The 15185-nt window shown below is 49.7% G+C and overlaps 2 protein-coding genes across 8 annotated transcripts; both read right to left on the reverse strand.

The window, feature by feature from the left end:
- Positions 1-174: 174 nt before the first annotated feature.
- PRPF3 (pre-mRNA processing factor 3) lies at positions 175-15130 on the reverse strand. 7 transcript variants are annotated; one of them, NM_001397404.1, is made up of 16 exons: positions 13127-13226; positions 10835-11016; positions 9850-9980; positions 6507-6653; positions 5929-6012; positions 5604-5800; positions 4974-5280; positions 4119-4285; positions 3457-3539; positions 3039-3182; positions 2779-2878; positions 2162-2275; positions 1820-1938; positions 1296-1379; positions 1119-1180; positions 175-779 (listed from the first exon to the last, which is right to left on the reverse strand). In NM_001397404.1, exons 2-16 carry the CDS (start codon positions 10977-10979, stop codon positions 633-635), a joined length of 2031 nt encoding a protein of 676 aa, NP_001384333.1. In that variant the 5' UTR covers positions 10980-11016; positions 13127-13226; the 3' UTR covers positions 175-632. The 7 variants fall into 7 exon arrangements, with proteins under 7 accessions (NP_001384333.1, NP_001026561.2, XP_046759885.1 ...); NM_001031390.2 differs by having other exon boundaries at positions 5604-5824; XM_046903929.1 differs by lacking the exon at positions 13127-13226 and adding an exon at positions 15093-15130 and having other exon boundaries at positions 509-779; positions 5604-5824.
- Positions 13507-15105, reverse strand: MRPS21 (mitochondrial ribosomal protein S21). The gene is made up of 2 exons (NM_001277967.2): positions 14914-15105; positions 13507-13768 (listed from the first exon to the last, which is right to left on the reverse strand). Exons 1-2 carry the CDS (start codon positions 14994-14996, stop codon positions 13588-13590), a joined length of 264 nt encoding a protein of 87 aa, NP_001264896.1. The 5' UTR covers positions 14997-15105; the 3' UTR covers positions 13507-13587.
- Positions 15131-15185: the final 55 nt, after the last annotated feature.

Genomic DNA, 15185 nt, shown 5'->3' on the forward strand with positions numbered 1-15185 from the left:
AACGGGGCCGTTCCGCCCGACCCGACCCCACCGAGCTGCGCAGAAGGCTGACAGCGGCTGAGCTGCCCTTCCCGGGGTGCCCTACCCTGAGATCGAGCTTCGGTTAAAGCACCAAAGCCCCCCAGCCGGCGCTGTTCCAAACCCTGCCAAGAAGCACAAACTGAACGCGGCTTCGGCTTTTACAAAAAAAAGTTTATTATGTAAATATAGGATGTGGGCTAAGTCCCCGTCTCCTACTCTGCTTTACAAACACCAAGTGCTCCTCCCCGCCCCCTGCGCTGCCCCACACCGACCCCGTGCCCTCCCCACACCTCCCAGCGGGCGCTGAGGCCGTCGTACCTCGGGCTGCTGAGGGGACAAAGACGGCTTTGAAAACGGCTTCTCCCCCTCTGCTGCTCCAAAGCAATTCTCTTCAGGGAAGGCCAGAGACCCTACAGCGCAGCCGGGGGCAGCCAGCAGGTTTGCACTGGCACCTCCAGGAGCTGAACGTTATCCAGAAAACAACTGATTTGTTTTAAAAAATATTTCTTTAATCAATACTCGCTGTACTGCGGAGGGGAGGGAGGGGTCGTCCAAGTTCCCACGAGGTATTGTTCTCAAACCATAGGGGGGGTGCCGGGGCAGCAGCACCCTCAGTCTGTGGATTCCAGCACGGACTCGCTCAGAGCCAGGTCCCAGTAGTGCTCTGCTCCGTGCTTTTTAAAGTGCTCCCGTGCCATGTTTTCAGTGGGGCACTGCTTGAATTTCATTTCGCCGAAGCTGCGATCCTTTGCTGTGCCCTGGAAGAGAAAAGGGACTCCTTTCAACGAGTCTGGGGGAGAAAGCAGCTGAAATGAAACTGAACAGCCTGGGTGAATCTGAGAATAAATGCTTTTACAGGTTAACGGGCAATTAACCTGACTGTTAGGTTGTTCTAACCCATGTTAGAAACATTGGGTTATGAGTATCGACCCTATGCTGTGTAATTCTGCTATGGTTTAAGAGATGTGTACAGTTCGAGTCAGATCAGTAGGCTTCCATCTCATACCAAGCAGCAGAACATCAGCCATTCTGTCAGGCCTTGCCTTATGCCTTGCCTAAGCCCCCAGAACTCTCACCAAACCAGAACTGCCACTCACCTCCCAAACCAGAGAGCATTTGTTTGTTTTCTTAACAGACTCCTCATCCGACTCGTCATCATCTGGAAAAACAACAACAACAAATTCTAGTCCTGCAGAACCCCCCCACCACTGCTCCACCAATGGCTACAGCATGACCTGTTCATCACCCCCTTCACCACAGGGTTTTACACTCACCCTCTCCCTTGGTGTTTGATGTTTGTTCATCCCATTTTATTCGATGAAGCATAAGACGTTTGAATTTCTTCTGTGCTTTCGGGCCTGGGGAGAATGGAGACTCACATTCACACAGTTCCTTAAACCTTCATGCCTTAGGAGATTTTAAAAGGCAGCAGAACAGCTCCCACAGACACGGCTAAGCCTTTCAGAGCATGCTCAGCTGATCAGACACAAGCACAGCACAGCCAGGCCCTTCCAGCCAAACTGTGAGTAACTGCATTGGACTCTGAATGGATGCAATGATTTAAATCAAATGCTTTTTCCATCAACATCAAACGTTCTGCTTTTTTTTCCCTCTATCTGGCTTACAGTGCTCTCCTCTGTACTCAGTACTAGCACTGTTAAACCCATAATGAAGGGAGTTTCAAAGTGCCTCCTTACTTCCTTGTTCTTCCATAACCCTCTGGCTATTACTTTCACACGCAGGTAATTTTTGCATTAGACATCATGCTACCACCAAAACCTGCCTTAGAAATCCTCACCTCCTTCTACCACGACCACGTTGACATCTTTGTGTAGAACCACCACGCCTGTTAAGTACAGCTGGCCAGCATTCGCCTCGATTTTGAATTTTTTTGCTGGATTGCTCAAGTTTCTGACCCTGGGGATAAAAAACAGGATAAAAAACAGCTGTTTGCGGAAGAACAGAGCTATTGTTTCAGATCTTGAGATCCTCTGAAGATTTCTGCACATCAATCCATCAAGTAGGCTAAAGGACACTCCTCCATAGTGGCACACGTTTCTATAGAGCATTTCTTGGGCCAATTTATAAACTGACATAAGGGCAAACACCCATCAATCAAGAGCACACATCCAGCACTCACCTATACACAGCTATGTGAACTCCCTGTGAAACATCTTCTTTGAGCTTTTTAATCTTCTTTGCTTTTCGTTGTTCTGCTGTCAGTTTTCTTGCAGCATTTGCTTCTTCGTGAGCTCTGGATACAAAAAGATACAGCAATAAGCAAAAATGCAGCCTACAGTGTACCCATTACCACACTGAAACAGATCCTTCAACCCTTAAGTACAGAATGGATCCCAAAACAGCTCCAAATTCCACTCAGATTCCAGAATTGAGAAGAGCACACAGGCTCTTTTAATTCAGTCACCAGTCCAATTCTTCCCTAAATGCGTTCACTGATAACAACCATCCTGCCAATCATCATCACAGTAGGAAACTCATTTAACACAGGGCACAAAGCCACTTTCCAATGTCAAAAACGGATCACTCAGACCCAAATCCCCACTCAGGGCTTTGAGGGGTTCATTCGAGGCAGTGGAAATAATCTGCAAGAGCAGCACACACAAACATACATACAAATCAAACTGCTCTTGCTTTGCCACATCAGATCTGGAATTTCCTTCTCTAGGAACAACTGCAGCATCACCACGAAGTCCATCCAGAAAGGAAAAAAAAAAGGTAGTACAGTGTGCCACCTACTTCTGTCTCTTTGCCATCTGTGCTCTAACATGAGCTTCAACTTTTGTTGGGTCCTGAACAGCTTCCGTCCCCAGTACTCGCATCAAGTTTGAAATTCTTACTGCAAGGAAAATGAGAGAAGAACTGTCATATTTCACAGGTACACCCAGCACGTACACAGGTTTACATGCACTGCTGCTCCAACTCCCAACCACGTTCACAGTTTGACAGCTAGCGGCCTGCATCAGCCCAGCTCTCTGCATGCCGTAGCTGTTACTTACCTTTGGGCTCTGGAGGTGGCATCAGGCCCAGCCTGACTTTCTCCTGGAGCTCCTTCTGGGCTTCTCTCCGAGTCTGTCGCCGTAACTTCTTCTGCTCTTTCTTAGTTAAATAAACACCCAAGGTCACTGGTGTGTCACTGTCCACTGCAAAGAGAAACAAGGCAAGATAAAAACAAATGTTACGCCAACCTTCTGAAAACTGGACAGAGACCCTCCCTTCCAATTTTGGCTGTTTCTGCAGAACTTTCATATGATTTCTTTACCTCACAGGGATAAAAGACACACCAGTTAGTGATACTACAGCCTGGGGCATGCATGCTGGTTCACCTTGCCAGGTGTCAGCCTTCTGGAGCATTTTGTATCTAGTCAACCAAATTGGGCAAAGTCTGAGACCAGAGTGCTTCAGGGCAGTCAGTACCTGGTGGGTTAAGCTGTGCTGGGTGTTCCACGAGGTTTGTGATTCCAAAGTATTCATCTTTCTTTGAAGACGTTCCACCTTTTCTAGAAAGGAGAGAGTTGGGCATCATTGCAAACCTCCCAGCCTGGATTCCTGCATTCCCTTAAACACAAGCCATGGAAAAAAAATAACACTTCCCTTGGACAAATCACAGCAGGTATTTGACATGCACAAACCTCTACCCAAAGCACAAAACAGAGGCATGCACTGTAGGTATGATCCCCAGTAGAATATCCATACACATTTCAGTTAAGAGACAGGCTTGTCACAGCTCAACTGTGCATGAGACTTGTGAGTAACCTGCACTCATGCTTGAGAAAGCACACAACCAACCCGGGGCCAAACGATCACCCTGACTGCAAGGCAGTCACCCCCTCAGTCCCTGGAGGAATGATGCCTCCAAAAAAGGAGAAGGGCAGCTGCCTACCAACACCCTTGGAGAGACTTGGGAGCAAACCCAGTGCCTGCCTGTATCTCAGGGACTGGCAGAATTCAATAGCTCATGGAGATGTGCCCAGCTTAATTTGCCAAAGTGCTCCAGAGAGCCCCATATTATCCCCAAGAAACTCCCAGAGTTTCCTCCTGCAGGAGAACAATCAAAGCCTGGTACATAAAACACTTACAGATCAAGGCCGTTAGGGATGATGTAGGAGTCCCACCACTCTATCTCTGGGATCTCCCCTTCCTTCAGCTCCTTCTTAGGGGTAATAAGAGCCAACTTGGTAGAAGTGTGTATCCCTGTCTTTCTGGCAGCCTGAGAGATCTCTGCCTGCAGCTTTTCTAGTTGAGCCTGAGAACAAGGAGAGGAAAGTGGCACATAAAAGTCATTTCAAAATAGCACAACTACAGGAAAAGCGTAGCATGTGTGCATCTTCTAATATGTAAATGTATATGCTTAAATGTAAAACAAACCACAGAGGAAACCTCACAACACAAGATGATGAAGTGCTTTTTCTAACAAACTTGCTAAAAATTTGGTGTTACTACTGAGTCTTCTTGGAGCACGGGATGATCCCCACATAATGCCCCTCTGGGCATCACATCCCTGAGATTTTCTGTCTAATGAAGCTCTTCTCTCCCATTTTCCCCACAAATTTGGGCAGTTTACCAAGATTCTTTTAAATCTGCACCCCTAAGGTGATGACTTCTGTGGAAGGATGACTTGGCCAGAGAACTATCTGTTTTCTTTGGAATTTTTCAATCCTTTGTCAAAAAAGCCAACAAGTAAGAACAGCAAACCACCAGACTTTGTCTTTTGTCAAGTGAGGAAGTGCCTTCCACAAATATATTCTTATTTGGAAATCTGCCTTTTCAATGAGAACAACGTTGACAAAAAAAGCAATACGTGACTTTACCAAAAAGCTTCTTACTCAAGTGAACACAGCTCCCTTCACATCCCAGGACAGGAGAGTCAACTCCCATCCTGCACCAAACCCTCATTTCTGTGCTGTCAGTTAGCATGGCAAGACCTCAAATACCTTCGTTCGCAACCTCTGGGCAATTTTCTCAAATTTGCCTTTTTCATGGAACTTAAAGGTGCGTTTCTGACGCTGGGCTGGGGTTATGGAGACCCGGGGGTCAAAGTAAGTGTTGGATTCCATATCTTCCGAGGGCTTTTCTTTAAGCTGTTGTTTGAACTGCTCTCTCTTCACAGCTCTGATGTTTGCTTTTAGGGTTGGCATGCGGTGAGTCAATTCAATCTCTTTACCAGTCGCATCAACAGTTCGGCCTTGCTCATCCAAGATCAGTGGCGTAGGCTTTGTCTGATCCTTCAATTCCACCTTCCTGGTGGCAAAACAAACACATTCAAGTGTGATTATAGCATTAATTCAAAGGAATTGAGAACCATATGCCCATAGCGAGCACCAGACCTACAACTCGTGAAACTTTTGTGAATGGCTTCTTTGTACTGTTCAGGTCTCATCTATATGGGCAGAAAGGACTCAAATCTCATGTACAGAAGTTGAGGGTTGCTCAGGGAAGGAGTAACCACTAAAGAGCTGCTAGAACCGATGGTGCACAGGGGAAACCCTTTGACCACACCCTCAATTAACACTCTGAAACTTCCATCGTCAGGATTAGAGTTCAGAAAAACAGCAGCTACTCACGGTGGTGCGATCCCCATGGCGTGCAGATTGGCCAGCCCCACCATGTTGGCATTGCCAATAAGCCCTGGTTTCAAGGCCAGCTGAGCCTGAATTCGGGCCTGCAGCTCAGCAGCTTTCCTGGCCTTCTCAATGGCATCATTCATGAAGGTCGCTGCCTGGGAGGGCTGGATCGTGTTGCCGATGGGGAGACGTTCCGACTGGGATGAAGAAGAAATTTTTGGCTGTTGACAGAGAAATGACTTTTGTTACACAGCTGTTCTAACACACCCAGGTCAACACATCATAGCTGTATGCTACACAGCAGCCTGATAATTCCAGCAGCTACCTGTGGTGTTGGAGGATTGATGAAGCTCAGCTGCTTTTTCCTCTCTTCAATCTGCCGGGTGGCTGCTTCCATCATCTGTTTGATCTGTGGAAACAAAATTAGATGGTCAACTTTTCTCCACTTTATTGGAAGGAAGGAAAAGGTCACCAGCACCCCTTTACACCCCTTTACAGCTGCAAATGAGCTCAAGCCAGCTTAATGAGAATAGAATTGTACCAAGCTGCTTTAACTGATGACTGCTCGCTGTAGTAAAGGAATCTAACAGTGCAGGCACTGTCTACTAAGACTTTCTCCTCTTGGTTACTGCAGGTTATAAGAGAACATCCAAACTTTCCCCACTTCAAGACCCCATGCTGTCTGTCATTAGCTCAGTGCACAAGAGGCAGAGAGCTCTGTGAAATGAACACAGGCAGCAACTGCAGCCAACAAAGGATGGCCGAAAGCAGCTTGCTATTTGCTTGCACAGCTTGTGAATCAGGATAAAACAAACACTACACCGTTTCAGGATTCAAGATCTCAGAGGTGGAAAGTGCTGTTCTGGAGACAGAGCTGATGTAACACAGCCCAGTCAGACTGACCTGCAGCTTGGTCAGCATTCCAGGGCTTTCTGATGGTGGACCTGGAATAACCTCAGGCTCATCCTCAACCTCCTCAAATCGCGGTATGCGCCGTTTCTTGACACCAGAAGATTCTTTGGATACCTCAGAGTCATCACCAAACACATCCTGAGGTAAAAGGAGAGAAAAACAAAACTGATTAAAAGCTAAGAATTTCCATCACAAACACTGTTTCAGGACAAGAAACCACTGTGAGAATTAAATCCAGCACTGAAAGGTCAGCACTGCAGTGTCTGAGATTCCAGGGTGGCACTCACAGGCTGCCCTAACTGGTAGTCCCACATGAGGTCTGTGCCCTGGTTCCCCACAACAGAAGCATCGATGATGATCCATCCAGCAGCTTAAAGGACAGGAGACACTCCAGGGACATGCCTGTGTAAAAGCCATCATTGCTTTCTTAGGTGGTCATGGGATTTTTGGAATTGAGGAGATGTAAGATCTCACTCAGCTACTAAGAGAGATGGAGAAAGCCTGCACACAAGTTAGTGTGACCAGGCCCTAAGGGTGCCTGTATCTTCAGTCAACTTCAGAGGAGGTGAAAACAAAAACTGCTCCATTCTACCGTGTTCTGACCAAAGGGAGAACACTGTCCCAGACCCTGGAGGCAGGGAAATACCCACAGCATTTCCTCACAGCCTGACCCAGCAGGCTCCAGCTCTGAGCCAGACGCTGAGATGCTTTTAAGAAGCACAGCTCAGAGAGCAAGTGGAGCACTGATCACACCGATGGACCTGCATTAAGTGTCCATCTCCCAAAACAAGAGTGTGCTTCTCACAGAGCTCCGTGCTTGGGGAACTGGGGAAACGTGCCATTCAAGCACTCCCCAGCTTGTGTGTTGGTGGTCATGGATTTCATTTAGTCAGTGCCAGTTTTGTGTATGGTGAACTGGATTTGTCCATGCAACTGTGTTCCTGTATTGTGTGTGAGAGCATTATTGGAAATGAAAATATACAAACCGGTTGTAAGCGTTAGTTGAAATCCCTTCTTCACTATAATGGTTCATATTCTACAAGGACACATCCTCATCCAGACACAGGTACTTCTTGGAATACCTACAAGTTCAAGAGAAAGGACTTGCCCATAGTATAAAGTGTGTAAACCATTACGTTTTAGTTCCTGAAACTTCCCAAGCAATGACCTACCCCACAAGAGTTAACCAAAGAGAGAGAAGGAAGGCCAGCCAGAATGCTGAAGACAGCTAATATGACCAGTAAGTAGCATCCTGAATTAATTCACTTCCTGATGCTACAGAGCTGAGTGTGTATGTATAAATCCAACTCTGAGACCTGCAGTGGTGGTGGGAAAAGTCATTCTACGCAGGATCAGGATCTGACAGCCTCACTCAACCATTTCACTTTACAGCAGGGTGAGGACAGATCTTGATGAAGGATCTCCAAGATGTAATTCTAGAGAGAGAGGTTGATGAGAAAGCGGGCTGGATGCCTGTCTTCATACCAGGAGCCAAGAGATGAGGATAGGTCTGCTCAGCTGCATCCCAAGCCTGCTTTGGGTTAGCTTAGAAGCCAAGAACACCATCAACCATCTGTGGTCATGTAGGACACCCACGCAGATGTTTAACTGGAGAAAAGTCACCAACCCCACACCCAGCCGCATCCCTGCCTCAATGTGCAGTGTGAGACAGCTTGCCAGGCTGCACCAGGATGCTACTCCCTTCCCTCCCTCCGTTCTGCAGTGCACTGGCCACTGCCACAAGGAAGATGAGAGGACAAGACAGTTTGAAGCCAGCTGCAATAACAGGCAATTCTGAATTTAACTTCTGAAGAAGTGTGGGATCTGTGCACGTTAGCAGTGCCACAGGACAGTACAAATCTCCCTACAAGGATGTGGCCTGAGGCCTTACCAGCACAGAGTACCCTGCAGCAGTACAATGCATGATGTTACAATCTCCCTTCCATCTCCACAAGAGGTCAAAAGCAAAAGCATTGAGGGGGCACAGCTAGGAGAAAACAGCCTAGTCAAAATCTTGCTTTCTAGTGGCAGCGTGGCATGACAAGTGTGTGTGCCAAGCTAAAACCCAAACTGAAGTGGAACCACAGAACAGAAATATTTGGTAGATGCCTACTGGCACCACTGTTCTGACCAAGGAAGCTGCAGAAGGCTGTAGTCCTTTAAGCTACAACATTCACTGGGACACCCAAAATCCAGAGCTCTCCAGATCACTAAATGAGGTTGCACTACTGCTTCTCAGCCTGTACTGAAATAGGAAGGATGGAAACTGCTTAAACACACTGTTCCTTAAAGGATGAATGTATCTGAAGTCTGGAGGAGGCCCTTCTCTGGCAGGTATTAACACCTCCTCCAGAGAGTGAGAGAAAAAGCAACAGTTTCTAATAGAAAGTGGGGAGCGAAGGCAGCTGTCTGCCAACACATCTGAGGAGGGACAAACTGAAATCTGAAAAGGATTATTCTAGGTAACTGAGGTTAGGTGCTGACCAAACAAACTTACAGAGCAATACAGTTTACCATAACATAGGAACCTCAGAAAAAAAGTCAAAGGAAACTTACTTTGTAAGCAGGGAGCAGCATGTAGAGTAGCCACTTTTAAACTCAGTATGCGAGTGATGAAAAAAATGGATTTCCAGAAGGTGGCGAGTAAAGTCTTCAAGAGAACAAAGGAGGTGAAAACAGGTTTGGATGCACGAGCCTTCCCCATCCCAGACAAGCGTTAGGTGGGAGAAACACCAGAGAACTATTACATCCATGTTGTAATCAACCTTGTGCTACGGTAGGGGAAAAGAGGTTGCCAACAACCTCTGTGGATTCCAGATGGAAAAGAGAATGAAAACCCATCAGATCACTCACCACAGAAAGACCCATTCACGTGCAAAAGGGCACCATCAGCTGGCAGACTGAAATACTGCTTGTCAGAGCAATGAAGAGGAACAAGAAGTTACGGTGAGGTGGGACACTCTACCCCAGGCTGCCAGCTTGCAGGGCAGTCAAGACTCAGTACTGCCAAATGCAACAGTCGTGAGTAGGAGAGGAAGCAGAGATGGAGCCCTGCTATCTGAGTTACTTTGTTGCGCGAGCCTAGCAGAGACTGTTAAAGAAACCAAAAGGCCAGGCTTCCACCAAGGACACCGTTCAGCTACCTGGTGTGAAGGTAAAGTGAACTGAAAGGTAAAGGCTCACACACTTCATCATGGAGAAGGGTCTTTTCTCTTGAACTTTAAGCATTACAAGATGTACCTCTCTGGAAGAGGAAAGTGTGACAGAGTACCATGCTGCCTCCAAAGCCACCAAACAACAGAAAACCACAATCAATAATCAGTCCTTGGCTCACCTTTAGCTCTCGCTTCCGATTCCGATCACTATTGGATTTTGAGTGCCTGGAGCTTCGCCCTTCCTCCACTGCTTCAAAGAGCTTGTCCACAAATCGCAGAGTGGAGTCATCGAGAAAGGGCTTGAGATGGTCTGAGAAAGAAGAGGAGTTGTGTCAACGGCAGAATTCACTGCTCAAAGTGACTGGGAGAGTACAGAACTCACACAGACTTCTGCAAAGCTACAAAACACTCTTTAAATGCAGCTGCAATCCAGCTAACGCAGTGGGGCCTGTAACCAGGGCTCAGGAAGCCTCTGGGATCTGCAGATGCTGACATCTGGAGTTAAGGAAAAGGGCAAAGAAAAGGACATCCTGCAGTGAGGAGTTTAAACTCACTGTACTGGAGTCCAGACCTCCACTAGATAAAAAAAAATAAGCACAAAACAAACAAACAAGCGAAACAATGGAGATTAAATTCTAATTTTAAATTCCTTTAAGTGAAAAAATAGATTTTGAATTCATTTTATCCATTTCTGCAATATATCCCCAAACTTTTGAACTCGTCTCACCTGCGCGTACTTACCTCTGCCTCATTGAGGCTGTCAGACATAATCCTTATCACTGTGCACAGAGGTACACGTGAGCTCCAGGGTTTGTTTAGCTTTGGTTTTAAGCATAAAAGCTTGGGTTGACCAAATCTGCCTCCAGATCTACATGGATGGCATCCATCTCCCAGACACTGACAGCCTCGCGTGGCAATGAAACCACAACCTGCCATACAGCTGTGCACCAGCAGCACAAGCTCAGCTTCCCAGAGACAGAGGGAAAGAGCTTACACTTGATCTGAGGCTGCTTCAAACATAACACAGCGTCTAGAAATGGGTGATGCCAACACACGCTCTTTCATTTCAGAACAGAATCCATTTCTTATGTGCATATTGTATACACCTCTTTCTGTCAGAGGGCCTGAGTGCTTCTAACACAAGCTCAGGGCTGTGTGACATACCGGCTGCTTTCTTCTTGTCCATGCCCTTCCCAACACAGTTCAGTGCTGCAGTGACCACGGTGGGCTCGGAGAAACCCAGCACTCGCTTCACTGTCTTCTCGATCCATGGCTTCAGCTCATCCAATTCCCTTTTGGAGAGCGACATTTTTGCCTATAGCTGAACTCAGTTATCTTGCTCGTACCTGTAAAGAAAGCAAACAAGACAACCAGAGATTAATAAAAGCATCAGATGATCGTTATTTTGGTGCATTAAAGAGAGAGCCTGCAGCTGGTGAAAGCTCCTGGAGGTTTAAAACACGTGCTAAAAGTCCATGAGCCACACAGAGGTCTCAGGAGAAAAGAACAGACAAGATGCAACATCAAACTGTGAGAAGAGAAACTCCACTCACAGGTTTTGTGCAGATGGCCTCAGTGAAGTCCAGAGTCTCCTAAAACCCACCAGCACAAAACCCCCCTTCCCTTAAGGGAGCTGGCACAATGCAAGACAAGCATGTTCCAGTTGTTGTAAATCAGGATCCACTTCCACACACAGTTTCTCACAGGCATGAGGAGAAAAGCTTGGTCTTGGTGTTGCTTCAGCCCTTGGTTTCTCCTGCTAACACAGCCTGGAGCAGCTCTCAGCTACACACATGCCAGCCCGCTTACAGATGCTCCACAAACCAAACAGTTTCAGGAGCACAACTAGAAGCTTTTTGTGTACAGCATCAGCTAAGCAACGCCTCAAACACATACAGCAACATCTCACACACACTTGGGTCACCCTGAGTTCCTCCCATTCCCACGAGGTTCCCAAACAACTCTGAGCACACTCCCAGCCCCTCACTGCAGGCTGACTCCCTGTAATGTCCAGAGATGCCCAGGGGGAACTCAGCAATCTCATTTAGGCAACAGGTTTACTGATACTTAACGATCAGCAAATGCCCGACTGCCTCTGTGTTTGCTGCTTAAATGAAGCAGCGGATCAGCAGCGCTGCCCTTCCCTGTTGGCTCCTTCCGAGCCCAATTCCAAATGACAGATTCAAGACAATAATTTCTCACTGTTAATCGTTAGTAGTTCTTTAACATAAGCTGCAACGAAGCGGATGCAATAATGTTTAATTACGCAGCCAGGCACTAATCTGATTTAGAAACCAAGTCTCCTTTATCTGGAAACAGGAGAAAATCTTCTTAAGGAAATATGTTTGACCTCAACACTTCTTGCCCACAGGAAAAACCTTGCAGAGCCTTTACCTTAACATGGGCCTACTTATAATGAGAACACAGAGCACCTAAAATACAGTTATCGTTCCTAAAACTGAGAGCAAAGATCCTGGATGCGGTAACAAAGTGCTTCTCAAGTTAGAGACTGCGAATAACAGCCAAGAGAAGTAAACCTATAGGTCTGAAAGAGCATCAAAGGGGTTGAAGCTTCAGCTGGAGAGCTCCTAATGACCCACAGGGAGAAGGTTGGACACACCTTGCAGGCCTGCATTTTTTACAGTGAGTTTCACTGAGATCCATTAAAAAGCAGCATCAGATACAGCCTAAAGGAACATCATTACAGCATCTCATCATTACAGACTTGGAAGTACGTAATACTTCAGGGTGAAGTTAATTGAAAGTCAAGACACACCAAGATAACTGATTACTACGACGTATCAGTGCTGCTCATGTATTACAGCTTTCTGCATGCCTGCTCAGAAAGGCTAAATGAAATTAATTTACACTTGGCTTAAACTTTGCATTCCTGTTCAACTTCTGCAATTAGTGAGGACCGAGAAAGAACAGCAGCCGCTCCAACGGCATTTCCCTCCCCCTAAACCAGCACCTTCGGGCCACTCCTGCAGCCGTCGGTGCTCGGAGCTCTATGGGACAGCAGAAAACGGGCTGGGAACACCCACACGGAGGCACCCACCGACCTCCGTCCCATCGGTGCTTCCCAAAATACGGGTAAGGTGAAACCGCAGCTCCCACAGCGCTGCGACCACAACAAACGGAGCCTTTCGGTGCCCCGCAGCTCCCACACGCCTGAAGGGACCGCTCAAACGAGCTGTTCCAATCAACGTTCCGAGTTAACCGATTCCCGCGGCGTTCGTTGCCTCGGCCCCGACGGCTCAGCCCCACCCGCAGCCCCGGATTTGAGCTCACAAACGCAGCGTTCCCGGCCGGCCCCGGGCCAGGCGGAGGGGCCTCGCCTCGCGCCGCCACCGCGCGTCACGGCCGGGCCCCGCGTCCCCTCAGAGCCGCCCGGCCGCGGCCCTCCCGCCCCGCTCCCCTCAGCCGCGGCCTTCCCGCCTCCCCCCGGCCCCTCACCGCGGCGGGGCGCGGCCCCCGCAGGCCCCGGCCCGGACGGCGACTGCGGGCCTGACGGCGACGGCACGTCGGGGCGGAAGCGGAAACGGCTGCGGAGGCCGCGCTGCGCATGCGCGCCCGCCCGCCCGAGGGCTGCCGGGAAGGAAGCGAGGGGAGGAAGTGAAGCCGCGCGCTCTCGGCACGTGACGCGGGAGCGCGGGAAACCGCCCGCGGAAAAGACGCGCCCCGGGCGGAGGGAAATCGACCACGAGAGGGCGACGGGGCTGCCGGCACCGGGACACGGAGCTGCCCCGGCCCGTTAACCCTACCCGCAAGCCCCCAGCCCAGTGCTTCTCCATGCCTCCCACCCCTCTGACCGCAACACCCGAGTGTGGCCGAACCAGAGCGCTGCACACAGCCTTTATTAACAGATGCACCGCCCAACGGACAGACGGCCATGCAGACAGACAGCCACAGCCCCGCTAGCAGCCCAGCCAGGGGTCCATGCGGCTCTTGCGGGCGAGGAAGGAGATCTTGCGTGCCATCTCGGCGTTGTAGACACGCCGGCACGCCTCGTAGGCCAAGCGCTGCCTCTTGCGGCACGGCTTCTCATAGTAACGCCGCTGCTTCACCGACTCAATGATGCCGTCCTGCGAGAGGATCCTGCGGGGAAGGGGGCACCAGAGAACTGTGGTCACCTCCTCCTCCTCCTCCTCCTCCTCCTCCCCACCGGTGTGCCCTGGCTGCCTGTAACGCCCTGACAGCCTTTACCTCCCCTTTCACTGAACGCTGTGCTTGCTGAACCTTTGCATTTCGCGATCAAAGCTCACATTGCTTATTGTCCCCTCCACTCACCCACCCCAGGAAACCCATTTCACAATAAACGAGCTTTTTTTCCCCCCATGCTGAGCCCTGCAGAGATCCCTGAGTACAGCAGTGGAATGCAAAGATCTGCTGTCAGCTCCCAAACCTTACAGCTGCTGCATTCCAGCCATTGCTTCTTCCTCACTGCATCTGAGAGGTTGCAAGGACTCAAAGCAATCCCTTTGCTGCAGGAAGCTGAGGTCACTGCAGCTCTGGGAGGGCATCTGACTCCACAAGAACACAACCAACAGTGGGCTGCAGTAAGGAGGAAGGTGCTGCTGTGAAAAGAGAGGTGTCAGGACTCAGAGCTGCCCGGGAAAAGCCTTGCCTCGAAATGACCTAACACCAGCATTGTGCTACAAGACCCCAAAACCGCAGGGAGTGCTCTAGGAGTTGTCCAGGGTGCACTTGTCAGGAATCTGGGAACACCAGAAAGCCTGTAGAGTGCCCTAGAGCAAACTCGAGAGCTCTGGGTGTAATTTAGGGTGCTCAGAAGTACACAGAAGGGTCCTAAAAGGCTTCTAGGACACTCCGGGACGCCTCTAGGGCACCCCACAGCACAATGAAGCACTCTGGGAACACTGTGGAGTGCCATAGAGTACATTGGAGCTTTTGCCATAGATTTGGGTGCACAGGGATGCCCCTGGGACAGCACTTTTTTGACATAATCATCTGCCCTCAGCTTCACCGCACCCAGGAGCAGCAGGGCAGAGCATCGAGGCCTCACCCAGAGGGCAGTGAGGCCCCGGCACGGCTGCCCTGTGGGGGTCTCCCATCCCCGGAGATGCCCAAGGCCACAGGTGGGGCCCTGGGCTGCCTGAGCTGGTGTGGAGCAGCCAACCCACAGCAAAGGACGGACCTGAGGGGGGAACAGTGAAGTCCCTTCTGCCCCACCCCCTGTGATGCTCAGTGCCCCCCACTCAGGCCCAGCCGCACCCCCTCACCTGCTCAGAGCCCCATAGGCCGCATCCACGTTGCCATTTTGCACCATGACGGTGCGGCCGATGAAGCGGAGGTGATTCGCCATGGCCGAGGGGCTCCGCAGAGGGACGGAGCCGCCCCGGGATCTCCCCGTGCCCCAGGAACCACCGGGACCCCGCGAAACCACAACACCGCCACTCACCTCCGTGCGCCCCGGAACCGGAAATCGCCACCGGCCCCAGGTCGAGGGGCGGGGCTTAGCACAAGGGGCGTGGATAAGAAAAGGGGCGGGGCT

The sequence above is a fragment of the Gallus gallus genome, chromosome 25 (genome assembly GCF_016699485.2).
Source record: "Gallus gallus isolate bGalGal1 chromosome 25, bGalGal1.mat.broiler.GRCg7b, whole genome shotgun sequence".
Classification (NCBI taxonomy): Eukaryota; Metazoa; Chordata; class Aves; order Galliformes; family Phasianidae; genus Gallus; species Gallus gallus.